General features: G+C 37.1%; 1 protein-coding gene across 2 annotated transcripts in view; it reads left to right on the top strand.

Annotated features, from left to right (window-relative positions):
- The first annotated feature begins 1,376 nt into the window (after window positions 1–1,376).
- Window positions 1,377–11,260, top strand: part of ulk4 (unc-51 like kinase 4) — an 89,242-nt gene continuing 79,358 nt past the window's right edge. The window contains exons 1-17 of one of the 2 annotated variants that reach the window (XM_013913370.1): window positions 1,377–1,431; window positions 2,109–2,249; window positions 2,576–2,675; window positions 2,967–3,106; window positions 3,200–3,362; window positions 3,734–3,835; window positions 3,929–4,012; window positions 4,183–4,258; window positions 4,660–4,779; window positions 5,520–5,663; window positions 6,356–6,549; window positions 6,946–7,015; window positions 7,250–7,421; window positions 7,636–7,696; window positions 7,809–7,993; window positions 8,796–8,842; window positions 9,235–9,313. In XM_013913370.1, the coding sequence (XP_013768824.1) occupies window positions 2,112–2,249; window positions 2,576–2,675; window positions 2,967–3,106; window positions 3,200–3,362; window positions 3,734–3,835; window positions 3,929–4,012; window positions 4,183–4,258; window positions 4,660–4,779; window positions 5,520–5,663; window positions 6,356–6,549; window positions 6,946–7,015; window positions 7,250–7,421; window positions 7,636–7,696; window positions 7,809–7,993; window positions 8,796–8,842; window positions 9,235–9,313 (1,875 nt within the window). In that variant the 5' untranslated portion in view covers window positions 1,377–1,431; window positions 2,109–2,111. The remainder of the gene's footprint in view (window positions 1,432–2,108; window positions 2,250–2,575; window positions 2,676–2,966; window positions 3,107–3,199; window positions 3,363–3,733; window positions 3,836–3,928; window positions 4,013–4,182; window positions 4,259–4,659; window positions 4,780–5,519; window positions 5,664–6,355; window positions 6,550–6,945; window positions 7,016–7,249; window positions 7,422–7,635; window positions 7,697–7,808; window positions 7,994–8,795; window positions 8,843–9,234; window positions 9,314–11,260) is intronic. The other variant, XM_013913371.1, reaches the window with a different exon arrangement.

The following is an 11,260-nucleotide window of genomic DNA, read 5'->3' as shown; positions in this document are numbered from 1 at the left end:
GGTGTGTGTTTAGGGCCCGGATGGCTTGGGGATAGAAGCTTCTCTTGAGTCTCTCTGTCCTTGCTCGGATGATGCGGAACCTTCTACCGGATTGCAGAAGTTGGAACAGTTTGTTGCCAGGATGGGACGGGTCCTTCAGTATCTGCGCTGCTCTAGTCCGGCGTCTCCTGGTTTAGGTGTCCTGAAGCGGGGGGAGAGCAATCCTGCAGCAGCGTTCTGCTGTACGGATCACTCTCTGGAGAGCTTTTTGGTCCTTAACACAGCTGTTCCCAAACCACGATGTGATGTTCTGTGAAAATGCTCTCCACAGCGCCTGTATAGAAAATCCTGAGGATCTTTGGAGAGACCCTGAACTTCCTCAGTTGACACAGTCGGGTTACACAGCCGGGTTAAGAAATGTAATGACTGTTGTCTTTACTTGAACTTTGCAATAACAAAAAACTGTGGTAAATACATTGAAAGCATCACTGGCTTTTATTTTGTTGAATGAAATATGTTCTCCGGAATTCGTCCCTGGCATTTTTATGTAACCTAGCTAGTTGGGAAGTTTTAAATTTATGCAGATTTCCACCGTTCCCTGCTCTTATATGGAGAGAAATTTGCCGCAAAAGACTGACATACTTCTATCCCTAGCTTATTAAGTTATTCGTAAGCCAGCTTCAAACATTTTTTAAAAATTATTTATTTATTCATTCTCATTTCCAGACAGTTTGATTAGAGTGAGGAAACAAAACCGTTTGGTTAGGTTTAGAAAAAGATTTCAGTTTCAATAAAGTCAATCACCTTTTACGAAGCCACAATGGAAAACGTCTCACACATGACCACATTTCACACAGTTTTAACTTAATTCACCAGTGTCCCCGCTGCCCTGTGGGCTGGCAAACACTGTAAGGCCTTTTGTCTGCCAATATCATTTAATTAATGACGTCATTCTACACTCTCACATGGATTGTGTGTATGCCTGCATTTAGACCCCGAAGACCGGAGTATGACCAGAGTTAGAGCTTACCTCCGGAATATTCAGAAGTACTCTGAAAATTATTTTTATAACACAAATTTAAAACTGAGTTTTATAAATTTCTCTGTTATAGTTTATTATAAAACGCCATTACAGCCACTTTAATTTGGATTCCAAGCGCCGCTGTCTGTTGTGTTCACTCTAGTATCCTAGCAACGTGGGAATATACCATTTGGAGGTGGATCAGGTTAAAACTAATACAGCGTTTTTCACAAAATCACAGTTTTGCTTATATCTTATTTAAACCGAAACATTTTATTAAATATAATTACTTATCTGTATGCACATATAATGACTATGACGAGAAGATACAGCCTTTATTTCATGCCAACATTTTCACTACCCCCCACTCTTCCATTTGGAACAATGCGACCCATCACTCTTCCGCTCACAAACAGCGGGTCGTTGAAGAGGTAGGTTTCAAGCTACTTTAATGTGAAGTGTAAAAAAATAACAAGCTCAGCATTAATCGCAAATGTTTTTTATGAGCCTGTGTACAGGCGTGTGCAGGTCTCTTATAATTACTTTCACTTCAACTGTTAACTTTTTTTGTTCAAAGAGTGCAAACTACCTGAGCTCCTGAACGTACAACAGACCATGAAGCCCCCGAGGTCAACCGTTATTTTAAAATTTACGTTAATGCCTCATAACATATATGTTTTTTCACACATAAAGGTTAATTATTTATTTTAAGCATAAAATACACACTTTGTTGTCTTGTCTTTCTGGGTGAATGTTAAGAGTTCGTTATAAAAGTGGTTGACTCTAATGAAGCTGCTGTAGTAAAACAGGTGTTCCGCTAATTAAAGGTAATCAGGCGGATTGTTTTACAGGTGTGGCTCTCCAACAAATATAGTACCCCACCTTTAAATATATATATGTATTTGGATGTTGTTAAAACAGATTTATGACAAGATTCCCAGAGGTCCCATTTATCAAAACGCGTGCAAGAGCAGATAATGTTCCATACGTACGTACAACTTGCATGGTATAGTTTGAATTACTGTAAGGCTTCTGTTTTTCACTGATGGGGAAAAAAAAAGTTTGAAGTGAATAGATATAAATTAGGCCTTTTTTTTCTTCTCCACAGCAAATGGAAAACTTCATTCTGTACGAGGAGCTTGGGGCAGGCCACAACTCAGTTGTCTATAAAGGAAGAAGGAAGGGCAATCTCAACTATGTTGCCATCAAATGCACTGACAAAACCAAGAAATCCGAGATTACTAACCATGTAGGACAATGTTTGAACTTAGTAGTACATCTGCTAGTTGTATTAGTTTTATATACCAATAACAGAGTTGTTTTTAACAGTCCAAAGAAGGCCGTGATTAGTATTGATATATCTAACTGTCAATCTATTTTCCGCCTGTTAGGGGATGATCTCCCTTTCTGAGGCCACTGCTCCCAGTACACTAGCATATATACAGTGTGCTTTTCATATTGAATAAGATCATGTGAATGATTAGTGCATGATATTTTTAGGTGGAATTTGGCATTGAGCTTTGCCGTAAAAAGCCTGCTTTATAAAAGTGGTCTGATGATTCACTTTTGTATTAGGTACGCCTCACCCAGGATCTGGATCATCCAAATATAGCCAACTTCTACGAGTGGTATGAGACAAGTAACCACCTGTGGTTGGTGGTGGAGCTTTGTACAGGTCAGTCATTATTCCTGGCAGTTGTTATAAACAGTACCCGAATATCAAAGAATATATTTGATGAGAACCACAACTTATAGCAGCTTAAGGCTTAAATTACTTTAATATTTTAAGTTTTTAATAATAAATGTCCTTTCAGAATGTGTTTTTCCCCATTACTCATATATATTCAGTGTTGGTATAGTCTGTAACCACATTTTTTTTAAGCAGTGCAAGGTGTGTCATTCTTTGTTCTCTTTGTTTTTACCTCATGTGCCAAACTTGCATACAAACATGTGCTGGAAATTTCAGGGGGTTCCATGGAGTCTGTAATTGCCCATGATGGAAGCCTGTCACAAGATGCGGTACGAAGGTTTGGATGGCACTTAGTCAAAGGACTGAAACACATCCATGAGTTAGGAATCATTTTCTCTGACCTGACTCCTGCTAAGGTTTGCACCTGCATTCATCTCTATGTAAGTGTATAACAGCAATGCTACCATCATATATGAATGTTGTAATATTTCTCTTTCTGTTGCTCATAGATCCTACTTGATGGCAGCGGCATTCTGAAGTTTGGTAACTTCTGTCTGTCTAAGGCAGAGGGAGACACGCTGCAGGATTTCCTTACCTTGTTCTCTGCATCCGAGGAGATAGAGGAAGGAGACAGCAATCAGAACACTGACAACTTAAAGAAAAGATTACAAGGTTAGTAATCATGCTGTTTCTGTATGCTATCATTTGTTGACTGTATAAAACCAGCTGATTAGAGATAAGAGAGGCTCTAAAGATATACAGCTGTTAGTAGCTGCTGTTGCTCAGATGGAAATGTAAGCAAGGTCTTAATGTTGCATCCAGTGCTCTGGGTGTGCAACCTTAGGAGAGGTATTTCACTTAAGGCAATGACAAAAACATGTCTTGTGTAGGGAATGTTGTTTTGAAATCTTGGTGAGATTAAAAAATAGCAGCATAAAAACTTTTTAAAAAATTAAAATATGTTAAGACTATACCATATTGTATACTTTATGCTATCTGTTTTTTTAACTACTCTGTGTGCATTTATGTATGTATATTTTCAGGTTCTACAGCTTACAGTGCTCCAGAGGTTTTGGAAGGATCAGAAACTAATATGAAGTCTGATCTCTGGTCTCTTGGTTGTATATTATACTACATGTACACTGGTACTGATATGCAAACAGACTCAAACTAATGAAAATACTAATTCTGGCCTGTAATATGTTACGGTACTGTTCTATATTGTTTTTGTTTCCCAGGTACACCCCCCTTCTTCTCTGACAACTACACTGAATTGAGGGAGATGATCTTGAATAAGGAACCACCACCTCCCAGGCAGACAGGTGACAAACACTTCCTCGCACACCCACATCATTATATACAGACACAGACTCGCACACAAAGATGTCACATTTCATATAGTGTTTGATATTTAGAAAAAAATAGTTTTAACAGATAATTGTTGATTTTATTCTTGTTGTTGTTTGTTTGGTTAATTTTCTTCTTTGTACAGTGGTTTCTGCAGGTTCTCCCTGCCAGGATTTCCAGAGTCTTCTGAAAGGGTTGCTCAACAAAAACCCTGAGAGGAGGTTAAGCTCATACACACACAACAAACACTTACAATTCTGATACAGTTGCTATAGTTTCATCATCTGGATGCTCAAATGCTTCTATAAATCGATGCACATGTTCAGAAGCATTGCTCAGACAGTGGGATTTAATAAATGAGTGATCAGTATGAATGAATGAATGCTCAGTGTGCTGAAAACAAAAAATCACCACACCACTACACCACCTGTCTGAACTGACACAAAGCAGTCTGGGTTCATGGAGTCATGCTAGTTATGCCAAAGTCTGACCTTGCCATCTGTGTGCCTTAGCAGAAATTAAAATTCATTATTCATAATTATTAATTTTTCCAGTATTGCGTTGTCCAGTTTTTGTGAGTCTGTTCCCATTGCTGCTTCAAATTTCTGTTCTTGGCTGATAGGAGAGAACACACATGGTCCTGTTTTGTTGTAGCCCATCTGCCTGGAAGTTGTAAATGTTTTGGATGCTCTTCTGCTCACCCCAGCGTGGTTATCAGAGCTCTTTTCGGCTTTAATGTCAGGTCAGCACACTCTGGCCATTCTCCCGAGACTTTTGTCATTATCAAGGTATTTCTCACGGGGTATTTTTGTTTCTCACTCCAGTTCGACAGAGCTGTGCAGACTGCAGTGAGATCAGTAATTATAGAAATACCCAAACCAACTCGTGTGGCATCAACAGTCATGCCAGAATCATGGTTGGAAATACGGCCTGATCATATTTTTCCCAATTCTAATGACATTAACTGAAGCTTCTGAGTGCTTGCATGATGGATGTTCTATTATTTAACTGTCCTTTTATTTTGCCAATGCATTGCAAGAAGGACTCCCTTTCTAAATTACAAGAACAAATAAACTTGCAGGCCTGTGTAATGGAGCTAAGTCTGACTTGTAGTTTAGTGTAGTTTGATTTTCTACAAAATTACCAAGAAATTACACAGTACTTAAAAATACTTATGCAGTATTTAAAAATACAGTATAATACATACAGTATAATACCAGGAATTTAGGCACTACCTAAATTTTTTTATACATGCTTAAATTTACCTACAGTTTAATTATGTCTCTCTCTCTTTTTTTTTATTTTTATAAAAAACTGACTTATTAACCCCTTATTCTTGGGATACTACTTGTAGGTAAATGTAACTACAATGTAATTTCAAATAAAATAATTAAAGTTCCATTTACAGGGGAGTTGCTGTAGTTCCTGGTTGTATTGTAAGGTGTTACTCATAATGCATTTAATTTTTTGATGTATCTTTAGGATGAACTGGCCACAACTGCTGGCTCACCCTTTCTGGAAACAGATTATAAAGGAGGAAGAGGATGCCGAAAAAGGTGAAGAGAAGAATGAAGAAAATGAAGAGGCAGAAAATGTCTGCAAGGAGGTTGTTTCTTGTAGTTTCAGGTAGGTTATGTTTTTTCATTTTTCTAATGTGTTTTGATTTTAAAAGTCCAACATAATTACCAGCATTTATTTTCCTTGTTATTTTTGGCTGTCAGTGGGGATGTGAATCGTGTTTGACAAAGGTTGATATCAGAGAATTTAGCTAATAAAGAAACAGCTTGCAGAAAGGGTTCTGTATCGCCATTTTCACTCATGTGCTTCAGCATAGACCTTTTCTTGGCATTATCCGATGGAGCTACATACAAGAACACCGATGTTGGATTAAGTTGAATTGATCTTTAAATTTTCTTTTTTTGCCTGCAATATCTGTCTGGATCCATTCAAGAATAGTGCAGATGATAGCTGGGTGCATTCATGAGTAGACTTCATGTGTCCTGCTTTCTGCAGGAAGCACTTTCACTTACACCAACTGACCGAGTAAAACGAGTAGTAAGAACCCGTCTGAACGGAAATACTTCCTTTTTCTCTGTTACACGTTAGAAAGGGTAACTTCAGCCAGTGCTCAGACCTGAAAAAGAAAGAAAATGACCATGAAGTCTTTTTAGTTCTCACTACCTCCACAGACACACAAACACATGTGACCTTTTCCATCCGTGGCAAGCAGCGAGCCTTGCCAACAGCCACTTAGCCCTCAGTCAGCTAGCTTATGGGATGTCTGAGAAACTAATATCATCTCTTACAACAACTGACAGGCCATGTGACAGAAGGACTGACAGCCAAAATTCTGTCAACCACACATCCTCTGGAGCCTTGAGCCAAAGCCAGACCCTGAATAGTGAAGTCGGAAGGGAGAGAAGAAGAGAAGGAGAACCTGACGATGACTCTAAGTTAACTGGGAGTCTGCAAATGTGCCGCACACTGCAGCCCAATAAGTCATTCACACTAGGTAACAGATTCGTCAAAGTCTGTGTGGTTTAGATTAAGCAACAACATTTAATACTTAGTCACAGTAAGCTACTTAACTTTGAATTTTAATTTGTACTTTAACACTAGTCATTTTTGTATATATGAACATTGTATGTGTGATAGATTCTGTTTTTTACAATATTTATCTTCAAACCATTAATTAATCATTAATCTGGTTTTATATTCCACTGTTTTGCTTTACCATTTTTTTGTACTAGAATTTGTTTGTGTTTGGTTTTTGGTTTGTTGTAGGTCTACATTATACTAGTAGTTTCTATTGCGCAGATCTGATTTCTGCTTATTATGATGTAAGGTTCATCTTTCACCATACCACAAATTTATGTGTCTTTAAGTACACACGTGCTTACTTCTCCAGATAATGTTTCAGACCTGAAGCCAAAGAGTGGTTTGGATGAGGACAGCACTGAGGCCATTTTTCTGCTCAGGTATTCTGTACTCACTCTTTCCTAGTTTCCCTTACAGAGTTTTGTTCCTGTTTTCAGTGCACAAGTTTACAGATAAATCATTCCAGAGGAAGAATGTGAATCTCGTGTCTCAAAAGTGATATGTAAGCTTTGGACTTACTCTTACAGTAGGAACACACCTAGAACGAGTGGTACTCAGATGTCTATAGTAAACCATACATTGCTCTCCATACTCTTCTCTTCCTGTTCTTGTAGCTCCCGTGCCAACTCAATCAGAAACTGCAGTTCATCTGACTGTCCAAATCAGAACATTGCACCTCAGGTTACTCTCACTACCAGTAACTGTACTGACACTACACCCTGTGTGAAGGATCTTCTCCACACTGAATTTGATCTCACTGTCACCCCAGTCCTCGACAACCCCAAGGTAAAGGCGTGTAATTATATGATATGATGGCTGTTTCATATTTCTTTTTTTAATTCATTAAAATACATCTGTCAAACCTCTGTTAGTCTTTAAGTCTTCTTAGTGGGAAACTTTCTTGCTCCTTCTTACATAAGAATAAGACATTTATTAACAACCTTTACTAGCAATGTAGAAAAAATGGCTACAATTGACTATTTTGAGCTCTGTTTAACAGATTTTGAAGAACACACCTGTGCGATATGATCCTAAAACCCTATGTGTACCTGCATATTCAGGTATGTTTTTTGAGCTGGCACAAAGTCAGTTTAGTGTCCTGAAAAAAAGCAAAAAAGTATCTCAGTGTATTGTCCCTGGTTTTTATCTTGAATCCTCTCTATTTTCCTGCAGGTGAGAAGCTACAGTCTCTGAGTGATGAAGAGTGGACTGTCTTTCTATCACAGCTTTGTTCATCCATTGAAGAACAGAGCCACTCCACTTCCACGGCCACTCGATCCAAACTCAACCTCCTGTGCTACCTTGGCTGTGTGGTTGGACATACAGTTATCGCTAACAGGCTGATTAACTCAAGACTGGTAGGAAAACATATTTGTTTTAGACTCCTGTTGAAATATGATCTGCTGGGTGGGTTTCTTGAGAACAGTTGCATAACTGTGCAGCTTAATAGAATGTATTTAATATCTCAACCCTACATGACAGCAAGGGATCCTTAGTGTTAGCTGAGGAAGATTATAGTTGGAAATCTTTCCACTGGCATGTCTACAATTGAATATTTATAATGAGCTATTGTTTTCCAGTTTGTTCATTTTCTACTGACCTTGTGCTGTCTTTTTTTGTCTGTTTGTTTGCCCTGTCAACAGAGAACTTCAGTAAGAGGATGTAGGTGTGTGGGTCATGCTTTTGCTCCCAGGTAGTCATTAGTCAAGTGGGAGTCATTAGTACCGCACAAGGATGCAGTTTCATAGAATTATTCAGGGCTCAAATAAAGATACCTCTTTCAATCTGATTTTGGGCACAGAGTTCCTGAAAAAAATGTAAGATTAAGATTAACAAAAGCACAGGAAAATTATATTTAGAATGTTTTTTATTTATGGTATTATTACTGATATAACCATACTTTTTCTATCTGTAATTAAATAAAGTAATGATAATTGTTTTTTATACGGCTCATCTTTTCCACTCAACAATTTGAATTTGAAAAAAGTTAATTTCTTTTTACTAAAACATCGAACACTCTCATTAACAATCCTTTTAGAAGTCACAATGAACTTAGATTCCATGCTTTGTGGCAATATATCATCATTTTCTACATATTTATATTGTTTGCTATCCTTTTCCTTCTTTCTGTCACTCTAATTTCCTCAATTCTTCATTCAGCTTCTAGTTTTGGTCCACCTGTTGCGACAAGCTCCTAACTGGGACATGTAAGTATACAATGTATGTTTGTTCTATAAACAGGGGACACTGTAACATTGCTTTTTTTTTAAAGTGCTAATTTCTGATGTGGCAAAACATTATGATTAAAGAAAAGCACGATTCTACATCCTCTCTCAATTGCTTTTTTTTAACATTGTTTTATGAACTGCAGTTCCTATGATTATATCTAGAGTGGTTAAGCATGCTCTAAGAAATTTGATGTTTATACATTTTCTTTGCTTTATGTTGTGTTTTTCTTCTAAGGATGCTGGAAAACTTAAACACCATGACCAGTTTTATAAAATCAGTAACTGAAAATGTTTTTAAAAAATCCCGAGATGATATCCAAGCTGAAAATTCACAATTAACATAATAAATAAAAATGAAAAATGCCTTGCAGACGGAGCAAGGTTCTCAGAGTGATGGGACTACTGGCTCTGCACTGTAGTGACCTTGGATTGGACAGTCCTGTTTCTGAGGTCAGGAATATACACACATACTAAATAGAGTTATGCTTATTTCCTTTAGATTTTTTTATTTCCATGTATTCATTTATTTATTTACTTAGGGAGAACAGCTACTGCTCATTTGCTCATTTTTTTTTAACCTTAACCTAACACAATTTTCAAATGTTAGTATAAAATTTATACTAGGGCTCCTAGCTAATTGTCACAATTGTGTAGGTGTGCCAACACAGATTTAAAACCCCAAGACATTATCAATGCAATTAAATAGATATTTTATTTATGGAATTTTATTTATTTATTATGTATTAGAAATAAAAGTGTAACACTGGCAACTATAGAAAGAGCAAAACAGTCATTTTATTTCAGACAAGTTATTTAATGCGCTGAGTAACCAAAAAATTGAGAAGTCCTGTTTTCTTCAAAATGTTTCATGATCCTCAGACCTGCAGTACAAATTTACACCACAATGTGGCAGTAAATACCAGAAAGAGCACATTTATTGATGTAAAAATGTAAATTTATCCACAACAAAATACATAAAGGTTGATTTAGCATGTCTTGCTTAATTTTATTGTGCATGTGGCCATAATTAGTACTTTTGTTTAGAGGCATGCAAACAATAATAAAAGCTTTTAGCTGAGGAAGGAGGAAAAAAACTGTCCTGAAACAAGATGTAGAAATACTTTATAGTACCAGTATTTACCAGCTGGCGGCGTTAAAAAGCTACAAGACAACCATAGCCTGTGTACAGTAAATAGGAACTTTAGAGATATCTTGCGCTCTCTTGCTTCTGCTCACTCTTGCTCTCTCTCTCTCTTTCTCTCTCCCTCTCTCTCTCACTTTTGCTCTCATCAGTTCAGTTAAATTCAGAGTGGCTATATTGGCACGGTGCTTCTGAAAAAAATATTGCCAAAATAATTTGAGTGTACACAATAATAGTGGTATAAATATTTATACAATTTATTTAATCAAGTATAAAGATTAATATATAACTGTTATGTATCAGTCTATGATATATCATTTTCATGTTTGTGTCTGGATCAATCCATGTAATGTGTGTGTTTTGGTCATTCAGGGACCCTTGGGTGTGCCTTGCTCCTCGCCAAAGGAGTGTATATATAATATAAAGAGTTGAAGTACTTACTGTAAACATTGCTGTTTCATTAAACATTAGAAATTGTAGGAGGATGTGTATCTCTGACCACTCAACTCCACTCTACACAAAGAGTGACCACTAATGTACTTAGTTAAGATTGTTATTGGTGTGCTTCTAACCGTGGAGTAGATATTCTGCCATAATTTCTTTTGAAATTGGCCAGCTCTACTTCGACTTTTTTTCTTTTCTTTCTAATGTTTGAAAATGGTTTCTTGACATAATTTGGGGAACTGATTGGTGCTTGGAAAGCAGTGTTGTTGTGATAATAGCCAGATAATGTCTGAGAGGGAGCAGTTAATCTCAGCCCCAGCTCACACAAGGGACTCTTTTCTGGGCTCATCTTTTAGTTTTGGAGGGCTTTGGACTAGAGGGTGTCTGAGGGCTAGATTTGAGGTGATTAATAAATTTGAGTGTTCAATTTTTAATTTAAATTTTCAATGGATGTCTGCCTCATTCTGCTCTGCATCCATTTGTGGCTGTTTTTCTGTGTACATGTGCAGTAAAGTGCATCTGCAGGACTATACATGTAAACAATTCAGTTTTTTCGCATAATTACTGTGGTGACTCAGTGGAGCCTTTACTTTACTGTCTTACAACAAAAATTGACTGGTTAACACTTTAGCTGAAATTTGGAACTCAAATGAGGAATCAAATTTGCTTTTAATTGCATTTACAGCTTAAGCTTTTTTCTTTTAGTGTATTTACTGCCACGTTGAAACTCCCTGATGCTGTAATGCTCATACCAAAACAGACTTCCCTCTAGTCACTAAGAGACTGGAATCATTGATTCTAAAAAATAAATA

Source organism: Pundamilia nyererei, unplaced genomic scaffold, assembly GCF_000239375.1.
Source record: "Pundamilia nyererei isolate P.nyererei 1_Seehausen unplaced genomic scaffold, PunNye1.0 scaffold00128, whole genome shotgun sequence".
NCBI lineage: Eukaryota > Metazoa > Chordata > Actinopteri > Cichliformes > Cichlidae > Pundamilia > Pundamilia nyererei.
This window is presented reverse-complemented; position numbering and strand designations above follow the sequence as displayed.